General features: G+C 44.6%; 1 protein-coding gene across 1 annotated transcript in view; it reads right to left on the minus strand.

Moving 5' to 3' along the window:
* Positions 1-23,375, minus strand: part of LOC139389856 (NMDA receptor synaptonuclear signaling and neuronal migration factor-like) — a 60,464-nt gene that overhangs the window by 26,968 nt on the left and 10,121 nt on the right. The window contains exons 2-4 of the mRNA XM_071136843.1: positions 14,484-14,545; positions 5,667-6,446; positions 1,478-1,550 (exon numbers count right to left, since the gene is read on the minus strand). Of these exons, the coding sequence (XP_070992944.1) occupies positions 1,478-1,550; positions 5,667-6,446; positions 14,484-14,545 (915 nt within the window). The remainder of the gene's footprint in view (positions 1-1,477; positions 1,551-5,666; positions 6,447-14,483; positions 14,546-23,375) is intronic.

Genomic DNA, 23,375 nt, shown 5'->3' on the forward strand with positions numbered 1-23,375 from the left:
GGAGAGATAAGGAAACAAAGACATTGACAGATGTGCTCAAAGAGGGAGCGAGAGAGCGTGGGATCCTGAGAGATGTCCGGAGAGGAGAGAATAGATGAGTGGAGCGAGGGAGCAGAGAGAGAGAGAGAGAGCGTGGGATCCTGAGAGATGTCCGGAGAGGAGAGGATAGATGAGTGGGGCGAGGGAGCAGAGAGAGAGAGAGAGAGAGAGAGCGTGGGATCCTGAGAGACGTCCGGAGAGGAGAAGATAGATGAGTGGAGCGAGGAAGCAGGGAGAACAACAGAGGCGCGCTGGGAGGGCAGAATGTGTGTGTGGGCCATAATTACTAGTTCAACCAGACATGTGATAATTAAGCAGTCAGCGGTGAAAGTGTGTGTGTGTGTGTGTGTGTGTGTGTGTGTGTGTGTGTGTGTGTGTGTGTGTGTGTGTGTGTGTGTGTGTGCACGCGTGCGTGCGTGCGTGCGTGCATGAAGAATGGGGTTGCAAAGCTACCTGTAACTTACCAAAGTTACTAGAATCTTTAGTACTAATTAACAGGTCATCTATTTTAACTTTAGTCATGTATACTTGAATAACTTAACTTAAAAAATACATTTTCATATATAGTACATTTGTTTTATATCTGTGTCATATTGTCCATGAGTTTCTAGTCGATAGACCATACGGTTCAAGAGAAAATAGCTTATTTAATGAAAAAAGTATGTAATCAAAAATGGCATTATATACAATTAACTCTGCAACTCTTCCAACTATTTATTTTTTTCACAACTGCCACCAGTTTGGTGCCAAAACACTTTCAAGAAAAACATATTGACATAGTAAAATAAATAAAAGTGTTAAAAAATATATAAACAATATTTAATGCTGAAACCCTCCAACTGTGTCCTATAAAACCATTGGCCTCCAACTGTCCCCTTTAAAACCACTGGCCTCCAACTGTGTCCTATAAAACCACTGGCCTCCAACTGTGTCCTATAAAACCACTGGCCTCCAACTGTGTCCTATAAAACCACTGGCCTGCAACTGTGTCCTATAAAACCACTGGCCTCCAACTGTGTCCTATAAAACCACTGGCCTCCAACTGTGTCCTATAAAACCACTGGCCTGCAACTGTGTCCTATAAAACCACTGTCCTCCAACTGTGTACTATAAAACCACTGGCCTCCAACTGTGTCCTATCAAACCACTGGCCTCCAACTGTGTCCTATAAAACCACTGGCCTCCAACTGTGTCCTATAAAACCACTGGCCTGGAACTGTGTCCAGGGCACAGCCATGTGAAGGAGTCTAAGGCTACATCCCAAAAAGCACCCTATTCCCTTTATTGAGAACTACTGTGTATGGGAAATATTGTGCATATTTGGGAGGCACTCTAGAACTCATCCATCATTATCACACGGAACTCTTTGAGGCAGCCATGACGTGTTCAGTAGGAGTGGAGCAGAGTGGTGAGGTTATATCTGGTATCCTATACTCACGCCTGCATTGTTGTGGTAGCCGTCTGGAAGCTGAACATGTTCTCTTTGGGGAACCAGCTATTAGGGTTGTCCTCTACAAACAAAGGAGACAAAGCAGAAGTTTAGCCCACAACATTACATTTCAAAAGTTGTTGTCTGTCAGCTGTTACCCTTCTCCACACAATGTGCTTTGAGTTTGAGAAAAACATTATACCGCAAATGAGTCTTACCACAGGGGACAATGTATGGGGATAAAGAGACACAAAGACACCTAAAAGCCCCACTCCCCTCCATCCTTCCATCCTCCATCATCATCATAATACTTATGCAAAATTCTATAGAAATTGGATTTCAAACAGCTAAATGCTTTTTCAACTGTATTTTTGAAAAATGTCAATCTGGTTTTGTTTCCACCCCAGCACAGAGACAGACTTTTTATTGTGTTTTTTATTGTAAATTCAGCAAAATAAGAAACGTCCTCTCACTGTCAACTGCGTTTATTTTCAGAAAACTTAAAGTGTAAATATTTGTATGAACATAACAAGATTCAACAACTGAGACAAACTGAACAAGTTCCAAAGACATGTGACTAACAGAAATGGAATAATGTGTCCCTGAACAAAGGGGGGGTCAAAATCAAAAGTAACAGTCAGTATCTGGTGTGGCCCCCAGCTGCATTAACAAGTACTGCAGTGCATCTCCTCCTCATGGACTGCGCCAGATTTGCCAGTTCTTGCTGTAAGATGTTACCCCACTCTTCCACCAAGGCACCTGCAAGGTCCTGTACATTTCTGGGGGGTATGGCCCTAGCCCTCACCCTCCGATCCAACAGGTCCCAGATGTGCTCAATGGGATTGAGATCCGGACTCTTCTTGGCCATGGCAGAACACTGATATTCCTGTCTTGCAGGAAATCACGCACAGAACGAGCAGTATGGCTGGTGGCATTGTCATGCTGGAGGGTTATGTCAGGATGAGCGTGCAGGAAGGGTACCACATGAGGGAGGAGGATGTTTTCCCTGTAACGCACAGCGTTGAGATTGCTTGCAATGACAACAAGCTCAGTCCGTTGATGCTGTGACACATCGCCCCAGACCATGACGGACCCTCCACCTCCAAACCGATCCCGCTCCCGAGTACAGGCCTCGGTGTAGTGCTCATTCCTTCGACGATCCTACCATCACCCCTGGTGAGACAAAACTGAGACTTGTCATTGAAGAGCACATTTTGTCAGTCCTGTCTGGTCCAGTGACAGTGGGTTTGTGCCCATAGGTGACATTGTTGCCGGTGATGTCTGGTGAGGACCTGCCTTACAACAGGCCTACAAGCCCTCAGTCCAGCCTCTCTCAGCCTATTGCGGACAGTCTGAGTACTGATGGAGGAATTGTGCATTCCTGGTGTAGCTCAGGCAGTTGTTGTTGCCATCCTGTACCTGTCCTGCAGGTGTGATGTTCGGATGTACCGATCCTGTGCAAGTGGTCTGCCACTGCGAAGATGACCAGCTGTCCGTCCTGTCTCCCTGGAGCGCTGCCTTAGGCATCTCACAGTATTGCGATTTATTGCCCTGGCCACATCTGCAGTCCTCATGCCTCCTTGCAGCATGCCTACGGCACATTCCCGCAGATGAGCAGGGACCATGGGCATCTTTCTTTTGGTGTTTTTCAGAGTCAGTAGAAAGGCCTCTTTAGTGTCCTAAGTTTTCATAACTGTGATCTTAATTGCTTACCGTCTGTAAGCTGTTAGTGTCTTAACAACCGTTCCACAGGTGCACGTTCATTAAATGTTTATGGTTCATTGAACAAGCATGGGAAACAGTGTTTAACCCCTTTACAATGAACTGTGAAGTTATTTGGATTTTATGAATTCTCTTTGAAAGACAGGGTCCTGAAAAAGGGATGTTTCTTTTTTTTGCTGAGTTTACATCACATCTGGATAGATAGTACTTATACTGTATAATATTCCTTTGTGTTTTCAGTCATAACTATTCTAGAACATGAGCTTTTAAATCCACCCCTTAGCTACTCTCAGTCCATCCCACCTATCTCCGTAAACCACCAATTTATGATTTCCATGTGCCATGTATTTTTAATCTGTGCTGTGATGTTTTTACATACATTCTGAACCTGTCTAATCACATGGTATCTACAGATTGCGATTTAAAGATAAAAGTATTATTATATTGTTGATTGCTAGACTATGGCTTTCTAAATCTCCCAACAGTGCTATTTATAGGGTTCATTTTAGATAAATGTTGTGAGACAGCCTTACAGCTTTCTGTACGTTTGGATTTAAATGCTGCATTCAACACTGTTGACAATGATGTCCTTCTTGACAGACTGGAGAGTTGGGTTGGCCTCTCTGGTCCTGTTCTAAATTAGTTTAGGACCTATTTAAGCGGCCAAGAGTTACAGTATTTGTCACCCTTGGTAAACATAACTCAGAGAAAATAAATATCACATACGGCAAGGTTTGATTTTGGGTTTTATATACAGTACCAGTCAAAAGTTTGGACACACCAACTCATTCAATGTTTTTGCATTTATTTTTACTATTTTCTACATTGTAGAATAATAGTGAAGACATCAAAACTATGAAAAAACACACACGGAATCATGCAGTAACCAAAAAGGTGTTAAACAAATCAAAAAAAAATTGAGATTTGAGATTCTTCAAAGTAGCAACCCTTTGCCTTGATCACAGCTTTGCCCACTCTTGGCATTCTATCAACCAGCTTCGTGAGGTAGTCATCTGGAATGCATTTCAATTAAAAGGTGTGAGCTGTTAAAAGTTAATTTGTGTAATTAATTTCCTTCTTACTGCGTTTGAGCCAATCAGTTGTGTTGTGACAAGGTAGGGGTGGTAAACAGAAGATAGTCCTATTTGGTAAAAGACCAAGTCCATATTATGGCAAGTGCAGCTCAAATAAGAAAAGAGAAATGACAGTCCATCCTTACTTTAAGACATGAAGGTCAGTCAATATGGAAAAGTGCAGTTGCAAAAACCAAGTGCTATGATGAAACTGGCTCTCATTAGGACCGCCACAGGAAAGGAAAACCTAGAGTTACCTCTGCTGCAGAGGATAAGTTCATTAGAGTTACCAGCCTCAGAAATTGCAATTAACTGCACCTCAGATGGCAGCCCAAATAGATGCCTCACAGAGTTCAAGTAACAGACACATCTCAACATCAACTGTTCAGAGGAGACTGAGTGAATCAGGCCTTCATGGTAGAATTTCTGCAAAGAAACCATGACTAAAGAACATCAATAACAAGAAGAGACTTGCTTGGGCCAAGAAACAGGAGCAATACATGGACGGCTAACAACTCCCTTCAGCTAAATCAAGACCAGGCCGAGGTTCTTACTGTATTATTGGAGCCAAAGCAATAAAGATAAAACACCAGGTAAAAAACCTAGGTGTCATTTTAGATTCTGAACTCGATTTCAAATCACACATTAGGAATGTGACCAAATTAGCTTTTTTTACCACCTGATGAACATTACCAAGGAGCAGTCGTTTCTATCAGGCTGATACAGAGACTCATCCATGCTTTTCTTACAAGCAGGCTTGACTACTGTAATGCTCTCCTGTCTGGTCTACCCAAGAAAGCCATTTGTCAACTGCAAAACATACAGAATGCTGTAGCACGGGTGCTGACCGAGACCAGATGAAGAGCACACATTGCACCGGTTTTGATGTCTTTGCACTGGCTGCCTGTGAGTTTTAAAATTAATTAGATTATTCTTCTATTGGTTTTTAAATCAATCCATGAATGTGCACCCCAGTACATGTCAGACATACTTGTGTTTTGCACCCAGTAAGTCCCTCAGGTCCTCTGGCACTGGCCTTCTAACTATCCCAAAGCCTAGGACCAAGAGGCATGGAGAGGCAGCCATTATTAATTATGCCCCCAGCCTCTGGAATAGCCTGCCAGAGAACCTGAGGGGGGCCGAAACTGTGGACATATTTAAAAGAGATCTTTAAACACACCTTTTTAATTTTGCTTTTCCTTAGGGTGCTTATTAGTTATTCAGTTTTTATTGTTATTCTTTTGTTTTTTGTGTAGTAAAGATTTTTTTTTCTTCATTTTTTTCTGTGAAGCATTGCATTGCATTCATGTCTGAAATGTGCTACTTAAATAAAGCTGTATTTGATTTGGTCATTATCATCCTCCTCCTCCTCCATCCTCCTCCTCCTCCATCCTCCTCCTCACCTCTCTCCTCAGCAGAGCCTCGTCTGTCTCTGCCTTGGTCTTGGCTGTACATCCTCTCTAGCTTCTTCCTCTGTTTTCCTCCGTCTCGTGGGGACGTCTCCAGATCCAGGGAGCGCTGGCTCGGACATGGGGCCCTGATGCAGGTGACACAGTCTGGGGTGCAGTCCTCCCGCGAGCCCCCCCTCCTCACCACCCAGTCCCGGATGTTATGGGCACTCCCTGAGCTCTGCAGGGGCTGGGACTTGTGCCTGTGGCCCTGTGGGCCATGGCTAATGTTGCCGCGGTGATGTTTGCTGCCTGGTGGTTGTTGGTTGGAAAAGGAGGTCTGGTTGGCGGAGGGAGGAGGGGACAGAGGCTGCTTCAGCACCTCCAGCTCCAGATTCTCCTCGCTACCTCGCCCCCCTAGCATGCCTCCCTCCCTGGTGATGGTGTAGACCCGCTGGGAAGCTGGTTTCAGGCTGGTCAGGCTCCCCTCAGAGGACCTGGGAGGTGGCTGCTGCTCCTCGGAGGAGAAACTCCGCTCCGCTGAGAGCCCTGCTGAGAGCCTGTGCTTGGAGGGGCCTGTGGGCTGCAGACTGCTTGGCTGCAGGGTTCTGGGCTGGAGACTGCTGTGGTGGGGATGCAGTGTGCTGAGCTGGGACTGAAGACTGTGGGCCTGGGACTGGTCCTGGCTGGCCTTGGCCCCACAGAGGCTCTGAGGGTGTAGGTTGTTGTTGTGAAGATGACTGACGTCAGGGGAGTCTTTGTCTTGGCCAATGAAGGTATTAGATAGAAGCTGATCTGAAGAGAGCAAGCGCAAGAGCAAGAGAGAGAGAGGACAAAGAGATGAGCTGTTCATCTTGTGCTCTAAAGACCTTGGCAACATTTGAGCAAACATCAGAGAGCAAACAAAGCTTTTCAGAGATGAGAGGAGGAATGAAATGTGAAGAGATGGATAATGGAGAAAGGAAATGAGAGAAGGGAGGAAATTAGGAGGTATTTTGAGAGGATGAGTTGGATGATAGAAGGGGTTTGGCAGACTTACCCGGTCCTCTGCCTTGGGAAGATACACCCTCTCACAGTGAAATTTGCCAGATATAGTGTGGTAATGATTTCAGAGCATTTACAGTAGTGCTGCTATACAGTGGGATGAGAGGAAAGTCATGTGATGAGGAAAGTTATAGGAAAGGTGAAGCCATGTGAGAAGGAAAATTAATAGGAAATGGGAAGCCATGTGATGGAAATTTGAAGCCATGTGATGAGGAAAGTTATAGAAAATGTGAAGCCATGTGATGGGGAAAGTAATAGGAAATGTGAAGCTATGTCTAGAGGAAAGTTACAGGAAATGTGAAGCTATGTGATGGAAATGGGAAGCCATGTGATGAGGAAAGTTACAGGAAATGTGAAGCCATTTGAAGTGGAAGGTTATAGGACATGTGAAGCCATTTGTGACTCGTTTTCGGGAAACGAGGCATATGTTGTGCGTCACTACTTCACAGCAGAGGCATTTGAACGTAAACTTTTTTGTCAGAAATGCCTTCTGGAACATGTGAACTTTCATGTGCCTTAATAGAAAATGTGTATGCCATCTGAAAAGATGAATAAAATTGTTAAATTATGAGCCTAGTTGTTTTAGCTACGGAAAAATACTTTCCTGCTAGCCATGACTGGCTGAGATAATGGATGGGCTGTACATGCTGAGAGATGAGTTTGGATTGGTCTGCCATGTAGCACGCTTCTGTCTAGAACATGAGCTGGTCAGTATGTGTAGGTAATCCTTTCTAACGCTGCTATTTTGAAAGATATCACGTAGTATTACTGCAAAAGTGTTGTTCTCCACTTTCTGGAGGATGGAGTTTTGAAATCAGTGGAATTCCCAGTAGAATTATAAGGAATAAGTACATTCCCAGTAGAATAACTAAGGAGATGGTGAACATTCTGGTGTTTGATTGTAAAGAGAAAAAGAGAAGAGAAAAGAGAAAAGAGAACACTGTTGTATTAAACACCTGTCTCCGGATTACATTTTCAAACTAATGGCAATCATGGCATCCGTGACAGAGAAGGAGAGGCGTCCATCCATGTATACAGGTAAAATATTCTAGCTAGCTACATATTCTAGCTAACTACATTTTCAGATGTTATACGTTTCAAATTTTGGCAGAAAGTCTTTTTCATTTCAAGTGAAAGCATACTGTTGGCTAGCTAGCTAACGTTATCTGGCTCGCTAGCTGTGTATGATCTGTGTAATAATATTATTTGTATCTCAGAGCCATTTGCATTGCTAGTTATAGCCTAATGTTAGCTAACTAGCTAACATTGAACCTGGTTGCCTGCAGATTCATGCAAGTAGTAACGTTATGGGTTTGGATTATGGTTCATTGTTTAGCTAGCTAGCTAGATAGCTACATGTCTTAACAAAACACTCTACTATGCAAGTAACCATTTCACTATATCTTCTGTATCCTGTGCATGTGAGAAATTGAACTTCAATTTGATTTGATATAGTATGTGTTTACCAGAGACGGTAATGTGAAGAACATGACCTGTACCAAAGTCAAATTAGGATATAACGTTAGGCAAATGAGACAGTGTCCATGTTCTAAAATTCTCAGGTTGAATGCCCTGCTTTTATTTAATCACATTCACAATCAGTAGCTATTTTCTGTTATTGGTTTGCCATTAATTTCCTGTAATAATGAAGTCAAATGAGCTAAAGTGAAAATGTTGTCATCTATATGATATGGTCATTATTTGGACTGGCTAACCGTCTAACTTAACATTAGCTAGTTAGCTAGAAATGAACCAAAACATTATTTAGACAGTTGCTTTTAGTTGCCTGGTTTGATAGACTGACATACAGTACAAGTCAAAGGTTTGGACGCACCAACTCATTCAAGGTTTTTCTTTATTTTTTTTACTATTTTCTACATTGTAGAATAATAGTGAAGACATCAAAACTATGAAATAACACATATGGAATCATGTAGGAACCAACAAAGTGTTAAACAAAACAAAATATATTTTATATTTGAGATTCTTCAAAGTAGCAACCCTTTGCCTTGATGACAGCTTTGCACATTCTTAGCATTCTCTCAACCAGCTTCATGAGGTAGTCTCCAGGAATGCATTTCAATTAACAGGTGTGCCTTGTTAAAAGTTAATTTGTGGAATTTATTTCCTTCGTAATGCGTTTGAGCCAATCAGTTGTGTTGTGACAAGGTAGGGGTGGTAAACAGAAGATAGTCCTATTTGGTAAAAGACCCAAGTCCATATTATGGCAAGAACAGCTCAAATAAGTAAAGAGAAGTGATAGTCCATCATTATTTTAAAACATGAAGGTCAGTCATTCCGGAAAATTTCAAAAACTTTGAAAGTTTCTTCATGTGCAGTCGCAAAAACCATCAAGCGCTATGATGAAACTGGCTCTCATGAGCACCGCCACAGAAAAGGAAGACCCAGAGTTACCTCTTCTGCAGAGGTTAAGTTCATTAGAGTTACCAGCCTCAAAAATTGCAGAACTAAAAATGTTTCACAGAGTTCAAGTAACAGACACATCTTAACATCAATTGTTCAGAGGAGACTGAGTGAATCAGGCCTTCATGATAGAATTTCTGCAAAGAAACCACTACTAAAGAACACAAATAATAAGAATAGACTTTCTTGGGCCAAGAAACACTAGCAATGGACATTAGACAGTGGAAATCTATCTTTTGGTCTGATGACTCCAAATTTGAGATTTTAGTTTTCCAACCGCCATGTCTTTGTGAGACGCAGAGTAGTTCCCAACGTGAAGCATGGAGGAGGAGGTGTGATGGTGTGGGGATGCCTGTCTGTGATTTATTCAGAATTCAAGGCACACTTAACCAGTATGGCTACCACATCACTCTGCAGCGATACGCCATCCCATCTGGTGTGCGTTTAGTGGGACTATCATTTATTAATCAACAGGACAATGACCCAACATATCTCCAGGCTGTGTACAGGCGATTTGACCAAGAGGGAAAGTGATGGAGTGCTGCATCAGATTACCTGGCCTCCACAATCACCCGACCTCAACTGAATTGAGATGGTTTAGGATAAGTTGGACCACAGAGTGAGGGAAGAGCCGCCAGCAAGTGCTCAGCATATGTGGGAACTTCTTCAAGACGGTTGGAAAATCATTCCAAGTGAAGCTGGTTGAGAGAATGCCAAGAGTGTGACATGATTCCATGTGTGTTATTTCATAGTTTTGATGATTTCACTATTATTCTACAATGTAGAAAATAGTACAAATAAAGAAAAACCCTGAAATGAGTTGGTGTGTCCAAACTTTTGACTGGTACTGTATACTAAATTCATTTTTAAATGGGTGGATTTATTGATGTTAAAACAAAATACACTAGTTATGCTATTTTGGACCACCAGGCTGATGTCGGACCACAATAGAATGTTAATGAAGACACATCCACAACTGTAGATAGGCCGAGTATCAACCAGCCTTTAGTCTTGAAATCTTTGGTTGTTTAGAGCATGGCCTCACATGTGAATCCTTGAAGAGATGGGTGGGACTAAAGCTTAAGAGGGTGTGAACGATGCTGAATGGTTGTAGACAAAGAGGAGCTCTCAAGTAGGTTAACCAAAACTTTCAAGGGGAATTTTCTCAAAAGCGAGGTTACAAGTTTATCAACATTCAAGGCAGAATAACTTTCCCACTGTTCCTCAACTGTGGTTGTAGTGTATGATATTGTCACGACTTCCGCCGAAGTCGGTCCCTCTCCTTGTTCGGACGGTGTTCGGCAGTCGACGTCACCGGCTTTCTAGCTACCGCCGATCCACTTTTCATTTTCCATTTGTTTTGTCTTTGTTTCACACACCGGTTTTCAATCCCACAAACACCGGTTCATTATTTAGCCCTCTGTTCCCCACATGGTTTTTGTGAGTGATTGTTTGTTGTATTGCGGTCCGTATATTGTGGCTGTGTATATTACATGTATAATTTAGATTTTTGAGAAAAAGTGTTTTTATTACTCATATCTGCTGTCCTGCGCCTGACTCATCTCACCAGCTACACACAGACGACGTTACAGAACCACTCACCTGAGAATGGAGTCAGCAGGAGCAGACACCCTGCCTTCCCTTTTCCAGTGAAGGAACGCGTTCAGCAGCCCACGATCATGTTGCAACATCTGGGCACAGCCATGGATCGCGTGCTGCAGACTATGGATCATTTGGAGAAGGAGGTTTTCCAGCGCCTCCACCAGCTCCGCTACAACAGGTCCCACTGTCCACCCCTCCTTCCCCTGGTCCCAGCATAAGGCACTATTAGAGTCAGGCGCAGCTGGGAATTGTATTGATCATTCATTTGCTCATAGTTTAGGAATTCCCCTTGTTCCTGTGGATATGCCTTTCCCTGTGCACACCCTAGATAGTCGACCATTAGGGTCAGGACTGATTAGGGAGGCCACCGCTCCACTTGACATGGTTACTCAGGAGGGTCATGAGGAGAGAATCAGTCTCTTCCTTATTGATTCTCCTGTGTTTCCCGTGGTCCTGGGCGTACCCTGGTTGACCCGTCATGACCCCACTATTTCGTACAACAGAGGGTTCTCAGGGGGTGGTCACGAGAGTACTCAGGGAGGTGTGGGGGGGTTTCCATCGGTGCGACTACAATGGAGAGTCCAGACCATGTCTCCACCGTGCACATCCCCTCAGAATATGCCGATTTGGCTCTCGGCTTCTGTAAGAAGAGGGCGACTAAATTACCACCTCATTGACGGGGGGATTGTGCGATAAATCTTCTGGTAGACGCAGCACTTCCCAGGAGTCATGTGTATCCCCTGTCACAGGAGGAGATGGTGGCTATGGAAACATATGTCTCCGAATCCCTGGCCCTCCACTTCACCTGCCTCCTCGATTTTCTTTTTTGTGAAGAAGAAGGATGGGGGTCTACGCCCATGTATTGACTATCGAGGGATCAATCAGATCACTGTGAGGTATTGCTACCCGCTGCCTCTCATCGCTAGTGCGATCGAGTCAATGCACGGGGCCCGCTTCTTCACAAAGTTGGATCTCAGGAGCGCTTACAACCTGGTGCGTATCTGGGAGGGGAACGAGTGGAAGACGGCATTTAGTACCATCTCAGGGCACTATGAGTACCTCCACATGCAGTACAGGTTGATGAATGCTCCAGCAGTTTTCCAGGCCTTTGTTGACGAGATTTTCCGGGACCTGCACAGGCAGGATGTAGTGGTGTATAATGATGACATTCTGATATACTCCGCTACACACGCCGAGCATGTGTCCCTGATGCGCAGGGTGCTTGGTTGACTGTTGGAGCATGACCTGTATGTCAAGGCTGAGAAATGTCTGTTCTTCCAACAGTCCGTCTCCTTCTTAGGAAACCACATTTCCACGTCAGGGTTGGAGATGGAGAGTGACCGCATTTCAGCTGTGCGTAATTGGCCGACTCCCACCACGGTAAAGGAAGTGCAGCGGTTTCTGGGGTTTGTCAACTACTACCAGCGGTTTATCCGGGGTTTTGGTCAGGTAGCAGCTCCCATTCCCTCACTGCTGAAGGGAAGACCGGTGCGGCTGCAGTGGTCGGCTGAGGCGGACAGGGCTTTTGGTCACCTGAAGGCTTTGTTTTCCTCGGCTCCCGTGCTGGCTCATCCGGATCCCTCTTTGGTGTTCAAAGTTGAGGTGGACGCGTCCGAGGCTGGGATAGGAGCCGTGCTCTCTCAGCGCTCGGGCACGCCACCAAAGCTTCGCCTCTATGCCTTCTTTTTGAAGAAGCTTAGCCCGGTGGAGCGAAATTATGATGTTGGGGACTGGGAGCTGTTGGCTTTTGTCAAGGCTCTGAAGGCGTGGATACATTGGCTTGAGGGTGCAAAATACCCCTTTCTCATCTGGACTGACCATCGCAATCTGGAGTACATCCATGCGGCGAGGAGACTGAACTCTCGCAGGCAAGGTGGGCTATGTTCTTTACCCGTTTTGTTTTCACCCTCTCCTACAGACCAGGTTCCCAGAACGTTAAGGCAGACACACTATCCCGGATGTATGACACAGAGAAGCGGTCCATGGATCATACTCCCATACTTTCGGCCTCTTGCCTGGTGGCACCGGTGGTGTGGGAGCTGGACACGGACATTGAGCGGACGTTATGCACAGAGCCCTCTCCCCCCCAGTGTCCAGCTGGGCGCCTGTACGTTCCGTCTACTGTTCGCGACCATTTGATCTATTGGGCCCATAGGTCACCCTCCTTTGGTCATCCTGGCATCGGGCGGACGGTGCATTGCCTTAGTGGGAAGTACTGGTGGCCCACTTTGGCCAAGGACGTGAGGGTTTATGTTTCCTCCTGTTCGGTGTGCGCCCAGTGCAAGGCTCCCAGGCACCTGCCCAGAGGGGAAATTACAACCCCTACCTGTTCCACAACGGCCGTGGTCGCACCTGTCTGTGGACTTCCTGACGGATCGTCCTCCCTTATAGGGCAACACCACAATCCTGGTCGTTGTGGATCACTTTTCTAAGTTCTGTCGTCTCCTCCCTTTGCCCAGTCTCCCTACAGCCCTACAGACTGCGGAGGCCCTGTTCACTCATGTCTTCCGGCACTACGGGGTGCCTGAGGACATAGTCTCTGATCGAGGTCCTCAGTTCACGTCCAGGGTCTGGAGAGCGTTCATGGGGTCTCGGTCAGCCTCACCTCAGGTTTTCACCCCTAGAGTAACGGGCAGGTAGAGAGAGTCAACCAGAATGTGGGTAGGTTTCTGCGGTCATATTGCCAGGACCAGCCGTGGGAGTGGGCACGTTCATCCCCTGGGCAGAGATGGCCCAAAACTCACTCCGCCACTCCTCCACTAACCTCTCTCCTTTCCAGTGTGTACTGGGTTATCAGCCGGTTCTGGCACTGTGGCATCAGAGCCAGCTCGAAGCTCCTGCGGTGGACGAATGATTCAAGGGCTCGGAGGAGACCTGGGACACTGCCCATGTACACCTACAACGGGCCGTGAGGCGGCAAAAAGAGGGCGCTGACAGCCACTGTAGCGAGGCCCCGGTGTTCGCACTGGGGTACCGGGTCTGGCTCTTGACCCAAAACCCGATACATCATGGAGTGGGAGGGCTACGGTCCGGAGGAGAGATGCCGGGTGCCGGTGGAGGATGTCCTGGACCCTTCGTTGTTGCGGGATTTCCAACGTCGTCTCCATCCGGATCGCCCTGCACCTCGTCCTCCGGGTCGTCCCCGGGGTCGGGGTCGGTGTCGGCGCACGGTCAACTGTCATGATTTCCGCCGCAGTCGGTCCCTCTCCTTGTTCGGGCGACGTTCGGCGGGCGGCGTTTGACGTCACCGTCTTACTAGCTACCGCCGATCACCTTTTCATTTTCCATTTGTTTTGTCTTTGTTTCACACACCTGTTTTCAATCCCACAATCACCTGTTCATTATTTAACCCTCTGTTCCCCACATGGTTTTTGTGAGTTGCATTGTGGTCCGTATATTGAGGCCATGTATTTTACGTGTATAATTTCACATTTCATATATCTGCTGTCCTGCGCCTGACTCATCTCACCAGATACACGCAGACAACGTTACAGATATAACCTTTTCTATCTCTGAGTCTCTACTTTTATTCAATGTAAAAAAAACACATTTTCAAATTTTGTCACATAAGACCGAATCGAGCCGGTCAGTTACATTTGAAGAGGAAAGCTCTAGGAAATGTGAAGCCATGTGAAGAGGAAAGTTATAGGAAATGTGAAAAGGAAACTTCTAGGATATGTGAAGCCATGTGAAAATGAAAGTTATAGGAAATGTGAAGGAATGTTATGGGATGTACTAGATGAGGCTGGACACTGAGAGTACCTGATCCGTTGCGGTTCTCAGGGTGTGTGTGAGACAGGTAATCTCCGAAAGCTCTGGCTGCTCTGCAAAGAGAAGCACAACACAACACTCTGATTAGCACTGGACAGCTGCCTGCCTGACTCTCACTGTGAGCCTGACTGGCTGCCTGTCTGTCTGCCATTCACTGTGAGCCTGCCTGCCTGCCTGCCTGCCTGCCTGCCTGCCTGCCTGCCTGCCTGCCTGCCTGTCTGTCTGCCTGCCTGCCTGCCTGCCTGTCTGTTTGTCTGTCTGCCTCTCACTGTGAGGCTGCCTGCCTGCCTGTCTCTCACAGGGAGCTTGCTGACTCCAACTGAGTGACTCACCACTCACCAGACCAAGACATCTCCTACTCAATAACAGCATCCCAAATGGCACTCTATTCCCTATATAGTGTACTACTTTTAACCAATAAGGTGCCATTTTGGAAGTAACCAGTGTTTTATGATTGTCCCACCCAATAATTGAATAACCTGATTTGTTTCATTAGCTTTCCATCCAATTGGCAACAAATTTTCATACAAATATACTAAAATACACACGTTTTCCCAGAGACGTGTTTGAATCAAATTGACTTGTTGCAATTCAAACACGGTGCTGATGACGCAGGGCGAAACACCTTTTGCTATTCAAGTCCCATGTAGTGCTATAAATTCTCGTGCTATAAATTCTCAGACAACCCAAAGATTCCTTGATGCCCTTCCAGACTCTCTCTGCCTACCCAAGGACATCAGAGGACAAAAATCAGTTAACCACCTAACTAAGGAACTCAATTTAATCTTGCGCAATACCCTAGATGCAGTTGCACCCCTAAAAACTAAAAACATTTGTCATAAGAAACTAGCTCCCTGATATACAGAAAATACCCGAACTCTGAAGCAAGCTTCCAGAAAATTGGAACGGAAATGACACCACACCAAACTGGAAGTCTTCCGACTAGCTTGAAAAGACAGCACCGTGCAGTATCGAAGACACCTTACTGCTGCTCGATCATCCTATTTTTTCAACTTAATTGAGGAAAATAAGAACAATTCAAACTGTCTTTTAATACGATCGCAAAGCTAACTAAGAAGCAGCATTCCCCAAGAGAGGATGGCTTTCACTTCAGCAGTAATAAATTCATGAACTTCTTTGAGAAAAAGATCATGATCATTAGAAGGCAAATTACTCCTCTTTAAATCTGCGTATTCCTCCAAAGCTCAGTTCTCCTAGGTCTGCACAACTCTGCCAGGACCTAGGATCAAGAGAGACACTCAAGTGATTTAGTACTATATCTCTTGACACAATGATGAAAATAATCATAGCCTCTAAACCTTCAAGCTGCATACTGGACCCTATTCCAAATAAACTACTGAAAGAGCTGCATCCTGTGCTTGGCCCTCCTATGTTGAACATAATAAACGGCTCTCTAACCACCGGATGTTTACCAAACTCACTAAAAGTGGCAGTAATAAAGCCTCTCTTGAAAAAGCCAAACCTTGACCCAGAAAATATAAAAAAAACTATCGGCCTATATCGAATCTTCCATTCTTCTCAAAAACTTTCGAAAAAGCTGTTGCGCAGCAACTCACTGCCTTCCTGAAGACAAACAATGTATACGAAATGCTTCAGTCTGGTTTTAGACCCCATTATAGCACTGAGACTGCACTTGTGAAGGTGGTAAATTACCTTTTAATGGCGTCAGACCGAGGCTCTGCATCTGTCCTCGTGCTCCTACACCTTAGTGCTGCTTTTGATACCATCGATCACCACATTATTTTGGAGAGATTGGAAACCCAAATTGGTCAACACGGACAAATTCTGGCCTGGTTTAGTCGGAAAGATATCAGTTTGTCTCTGTGAATGGTTTGTCCTCTGACAAATCAACTGTAAATTTCGGTGTTCCTCAAGGTTCCGTTTTAGGACCACTATTGTTTTCACTATATATTTTACCTCTTGGGGATGTCATTCGAAAACATAATGTTAACTTTCACTGCTATGCGGATGACACACAGCTGTACATTTCAATGAAACATGGTGAAACCCCAAAATTGCCAGTGCTAGAAGCCTGTGTTTCATACATAAGGAAGTGGATGGCTGTAAACTTTCTACTTTTAACCTCTGACAAAACAGAGATGCTTGTTCTAGGTCACAAGAAACAAGATATCTTCTGTTGAATCTGACAATGAATCTTGATGGTTGTACAGTCGTCTCAAATAAAACTGTGAAGGACCTCGGCGTTACTCTGGACCCTGATCTCTCTTTTCACGAACATATCAAGACTGTTTCAAGGACAGCTTTTTTCCATCTACGTAACATTGCAAAAATCAGAAACTTTCTGTCCAAAAATGATACAGAAAAATGTATCCATGCTTTTGTTACTTCTAGGTTAGACTACTGCAATTCTCTACTTTCCGGCTACCCGGATAAAGCACTAAATCAACTTCAGTTAGTGCTAAATACGTCTGCTAGAATCCTGACTAGAACCCCAAAAAATTATCATATTACTCCAGTGCTAGCCTCCCTACACTGGCTTCCTGTTAAGGCAAGTGCTGATTTCAAGGTTTTACTGCTAACCTACAAAGCATTACATGGGCTTGCTCCTAGCTATTTTTCCGATTTGGTCCTGCCGTACATACCTACACGTACGCTACGGTCACAAGACGCAGGCCTCCTAATTGTCCCTAGAATTTCTAAGCAAACAGCTGGAGGCAGGGCTTTCTCCTATAGAGCTCCATTTTTATGGAATGGTCTGCCTACCCATGTGAGAGACGCAGACTCGGTCTCAACCTTTAAGTCTTTACTGAAGACTCATCTCTTAAGTGGGTCATATGATTGAGTGTAGTCTGGCCCAGGAGTGTGAAGGTGAACGGAAAAGCTCTGGAGCAATGAACCGCCCTTGCTGTCTCTGCCTGGCCGGTTCCCCTCTCTCCACTGGGATTCTCTGCCTCTAACAGGGGCTGAGTCACTGGCTTACTGGTGCTCTTCCATGCCGTCCGTAGGAGGGGTGTGTCACTTGAGTGGGTTGAGTCACTGACGTGATCTTCCTGTCTGGGTTGGTGTCCCCCTTGGGTTGTGCCGTGGCTATTCTTTGTGGGCTATACTCGGCCTTGCGGGCTATTTGTGGGCTATACTCGGCCTTGTCTCAGAATGGTAAATTGGTGGTTGAAGATATCCCTCTTCTGGTGTGGGGGCTGTGCTTTGGCAAAGTGGGTGGGGTTATATCCTGCCTGTTTCACCCTGTCCGGGGGTATCATTGGATAGGGCCACAGTGTCTCCTGACCCCTCCTCCTCCTCCTGCTGTCTCAGCCTCCAGTATTTATGCTGTAGTAGTTTATGTGTTGGGGGGCTAGGGTCAGTCTGTCATATCTGGAGTACTTCTCCTGTCTTATGCGATGTCCTTTGTGAATTTAAGTATGGTCTCTCTAATTCTCTCTTTCTCTCTTTCTTTTGCTCTCTCGGAGGACCTGAGCCCTAGGACCATGCCTCAGGACTACCTGGCATGATGACTCCTTACTGCCCACAGTTCACCCGGCCGTGCTGCTGCTCCAGTTTCAACTGTTCTGCCTGCGGCTATGGAACCCTGACCTGTTCACTGGACGAGCTACCTGTCCCAGACCTGCTGTTTTCAACTTTCTTGAGACAGCAGGAGCGGTAGAGATACTCTGAATGATCGGCTATGAAAAGCCAACTGACATTTACTTTTGAAGTGCTGACTTGCTGCACCCTCGACAACCACTGTGATTATTATTATTTGACCAAGCTGGTCATATATGAACATTTGAACATCTTGGCCATGTTCTGTTATAATCTCCACCTGGCACAGCCAGAAGAGGACTGGTCACCCCTCATAGCCTGGTTCCTCTCTAGGTTTCTTCCTAGGTTTAGGCCTTTCTAGGGAGTTCTTCCTAGCCACCGTGCTTCTACACCTGCATTGCTTGCTGTTTGGGGCTTTAGGCTGGGTTTCTGTACAGCACTTTGAGATATCAGCTGATGTAAGAAGGGCTATATAAATACATTTGATTTGATTTGATGTACCAGATAAAAAATATAAGTTTAAATTGGTTTCCATCCAATTTTCAACTCTAACAAAAAACACTGCTGTTGGCCTGTTCGCTCCAGCCTACATGATGAGATTATTATTATGGGCAAGAGCTAGATGATTTATCAAACCTCAGCCAAGCATCGATTATCATGTCACCAGAATAAGACCCTCAATATTTATTGGAAAGGAGCATCAAGCTCATTACCTTGCACTTTCACCACCCTGTGAAGTTCATCATAATGTATTTAATCTGTAGCCTAATAAACTGCATGCTTTCCCGATTAGTCGTAGTGGTACACATAAATGCGTCACAAAAAGCGTATTTTGTCTAGAGTATTTAGTTTTGTCGACAATTGGAAATTAGGACTGTCATTAAATTTTTCATTCAACATGTACTTTACCCGCATAAAAAGGTTGAATGGAAACCTGGTTAGTACCTTGGTTTTAGTTCCCTATGGAACTGTCTTCTTAAACCGAAACTACTCGAGGTCTCTTGATGCTGGTGTTCTATCTATACATTCCGAACATGTTCATGACACGTGCCTAAAACCATTATTTTGAGTGTGAAATCCAATATGCAGGTGTGTTCCAGACCGGTTTGATATGATTCCTTGCTCTTGTACACGGCTCTAGGGCCACACATATGAGTGGCGATAGTACAGTAGGGAGTAAACCCTTTCACATTTACACACACACACACACACACACACACACACACACACACACACACACAGACAGCGGGAGGGGAGAATTGCACATGGAGAGTGTAAAGAGGGATATGGGAGGCTGAGTATGTACATGAGTTCAATCTATACCTTCATCAAACAAAAAAGCACTTATTTCATGTGTCACAAATTCCATCTCCCCTGTGGTTCACTGAAGTGGGTCTGGGGATGGATTTGCAATATGAAACAAAAGATGTGTGCAATTCTTTCTCCAGCTTTCATCCTACATAATATGGCCCAACATGTACTGTACCACACACATCATCAGGGTAATTTTGTGTTTGTTCTATTGTTCTTACTCTTTTAATTGGCAACAGAAAAGAACATGGTCAGCTGTACTATGTTGTTTAATAACTCTCCCACACAAAAACATTTCTACAAACACATTTCTATAGCAAGTACTCCCACATAGCTACGCATACTGCACATAATGTAGGCTAGAGACAAGAGAGGATATGGGCTAACACAAGCAATGCACGTGTGTGTGTACATACAGTATTTATACACACAAAGACACGCATGCACACAAACACGCACGCATGCGCACACACACATGCACACCCACACACCTACAGCATTACACATTCAGTGAGTTGTGCTGGCTGGTGTTGGGCAGTCTGTACACTTCCACAACACACTCTAACTAATTAAATATGAAGCAGCAAGTGCAGCAGCAGAGGAGAGAGAGAGAGGAGGGGGGGCGGAGATAGAGGGAGAGGAGAGGAATGCTTTCATCCCTTATCTCTCTGGCTCTCCACTCCTTCCTATAAACATTCTAAAGGGCTGCGTATAAAGGTAATGGGGAGGACCACACACATCCAAGATGACCACTTCCAGAGGACAAACTAGCTACTGTCATGGAGCCAATTGTGGAACTACTATGTGTAACAGTGTTCCTTCCATCCCTATCCTCGCCCCAACCTGGGCTTGAACAAGAGGCCCTGTCACGTTCTGACCTTAGTTCCTTTGTGATGTCTTTGTTTTAGTATGGTCAGGGTGTGAGTTGGGTGGGCAGTCTATGTTATTTTTTCTATGATTTGGTATTTCTGTGTTTGGCCTGGTATGGTTCTCAATCAGAGGCAGCTGTCAATCGTTGTCCCTGATTGAGAACCATACTTAGGCAGCCTGTTTTCACCCTTGAGTTGTGGGTGATTATATTTTCTGTTTAGTGTGGTTTGCACCTGACGGAGCGGTCGTGCTTTTTGTTTGATAGTGGTCAGTTTAAATAAATAACATGAACAAGTACCACGCTGCGCTGCCACCTTCTTCCACCGACGACCGTTACAGGACCTCTCAACACATCGACAACAGTCACCCTTTGAAGCATCATTACCTATCCCTCCACAAAAGCTGCAGCCCTTGCAGAGCAAGGGAAATAACTACTTCAAGTAAGTGACGTCAGCGATTGAAACGCTACTACCGCACACCGCTAACTAGCCATTTCACACCGGTTACATATGGTCCAATACAACAACTGACATTTCACTGATACTAGTCCAGCCTGCATTGCAGTCATGCCCAACAGCAGTAACCCCATTTCATCATGTACTTCCCCCCCCAACTCACAGAATTATTTATATATATATATATATATATATATATATAACATCCGTAATTATAGGAGCTCTATGGCTCAACTCACATCTGTGGCTTCCTTCCTTGTGCTCCGTAAATGTTAATGTCTCTGCTTCTCAAGGGCAGTCCACAGAGAACCAGAGACAGTATGTGGATTGAAGCGTAAGCCAATTACACAGCCACCATATTAATGAATCACTTTTTTCCCCAGCACTTTGAACATCGATTAACAACCATAAAAGAGAACTCAGTGGGGAAGTATTAAGACATTCATTAGAGAGAAGAGTGGCATAGTTAGATAGGAGAGGAGTGTACCACCCCCATGTATCGCTGTCTCCATCCCAAATGGCACCCTAGTCCCCTTACAGTGACTTGGTCAAAAGTAGTGCACTATATATCGAACAGGTTGTCATTTGGGACGTATCGTCTGTGTGCCTTGCCTTGCTCTGCCCTCACGTTGTCTGCTCTACTGTCTGGCAGATTGTATTGTGCTTTTATGAGCAGAATCCTGAATCCTTGCATGTTTTCAGCCAAGTGACGAGGGGAGAGAAGGAAGGGGGAGACAAGTGGGCCGGGGAAACAGGAAGACTGTGACAGGGGGGAGATGTGTTTAAACAGCATAAATAGAAAGCAGGAATGATAAGGATGAGAGGTTTATGAAAGAAAAAAAGTGGAGAAAAGAATTGAAGAAAGGAGATGTACTGTGTAAACCCTAACTGCATGTTCTGTAAAAGCAGGGCAAATACAGTGCCTTGCAAAAGTATTCATCCCCCTTGGCGTTTTTCCTATTTTGTTGCATTACAAACTGTCATTTAAATGGATTTTTATTTGGATTTTATGTAATGGACATGCATAAAATGTTCCAAATTGGTGAAGTGAAATTTTAAAAATAACTTATTTTTAAAAATTCATTTTTTTTTACGGAAATGTGCGTGAATATGTATTCACCCCCTTTGCTATGAAGCCCCTAAATAATATCTGGTGCAACCAATTACCTTCAGAAGTCACATAATTTGTTCAAGTCCACCTGTGTGCAATCTAAGTGTCACATGATCTCAGTATACAGTGCCTTGAGAAAGTATTCGGCCCCCTTGAACTTTGCGACCTTTTGCCACATTTCAGGTTTCAAACATAAAGATATAAAACTGTATTTTTTTGTGAATAATCAACAACAAGTGGGACACAATCATGAAGTGGAACGACATTTATTGGATATTTCAAACTTTTTTAACAAATCAAAAACTGAAAAATTGGGCGTGCAAAATTATTCAGCCCCCTTAAGTTAATACTTTGTAGCGCCACCTTTTGCTGCGATTACAGCTGTAAGTCGCTTGGGGTATGTCTATCAGTTTTGCACATCGAGAGACTGACATTTTTTCCCATTCCTCCTTGCAAAACAGCTCGAGCTCAGTGAGGTTGGATGGAGAGCATTTGTGAACAGCAGTTTTCAGTTCTTTCCACAGATTCTCCATTGGATTCAGGTCTGGACTTTGACTTGGCCATTCTAACACCTGGATATGTTTATTTTTGAACCATTCCATTGTAGATTTTGCTTTATGTTTTGGATCATTGTCTTGTTGGAAGACAAATCTCCGTCCCAGTCTCAGGTCTTTTGCAGACTCCATCAGGTTTTCCTCCAGAATGGTCCTGTATTTGGCTCCATCCATCTTCCCATCAATTTTAACCATCTTCCCTGTCCCTGCTGAAGAAAAGCAGGCCCAAACCATGATGCTGCCACCACCATGTTTGACAGTGGGGATGGTGTGTTCAGCTGGGACGGCCAGGTCTTGGTAGATTTGCAGTGGTCTGATACTCCTTCCATTTCAATATTATCGCTTGCACAGTGCTCCTTGGGATTTTTAAAGCTTGGGAAATCTTTTTGTATCCAAATCCGGCTTTAAACTTCTTCACAACAGTATCTCGGACCTGCCTGGTGTGTTCCTTCTTCTTCATGATGCTCTCTGCGCTTTTAACGGACCTCTGAGACTATCACAGTGCAGGTGCATTTATACGGAGACTTGATTACACACAGGTGGATTGTATTTATCATCATTAGTCATTTAGGTCAACATTGGATCATTCAGAGATCCTCACTGAACTTCTGGAGAGAGTTTGCTGCACTGAAAGTAAAGGGGCTGAATAATTTTGCATGCCCAATTTTTCAGTTTTTGATTTGTTAAAAAAGTTTGAAATATCCAATAAATGTCGTTCCACTTCATGATTGTGTCCCACTTGTTGTTTATTCTTCACAAAAAAATACAGTTTTATATCTTTATGTTTGAAGCCTGAAATGTGGCAAAAGGTCGCAAAGTTCAAGGGGGCCGAATACTTTCGCAAGGCACTGTATATACACCTGTTCCGAAAGGCCCCAGAGTCTGCAACATCACTAAGAAAGGAGCACCACCAAGCAAGCAGCGCCATGAAGACCAAGGAGCTCTCCAAACAGGTCAGGGACAAAGTTGTGGAAAAGTACATATCAGGGTCGGGTTATAAAAAAATATCCGAAACTTTGAACATGCCACGGAGCACCATTAAATCAATTATTAAAAAATG

The sequence above is a fragment of the Oncorhynchus clarkii genome, chromosome 30 (genome assembly GCF_045791955.1).
Source record: "Oncorhynchus clarkii lewisi isolate Uvic-CL-2024 chromosome 30, UVic_Ocla_1.0, whole genome shotgun sequence".
In the NCBI taxonomy this organism is placed as follows: Eukaryota; Metazoa; Chordata; class Actinopteri; order Salmoniformes; family Salmonidae; genus Oncorhynchus; species Oncorhynchus clarkii.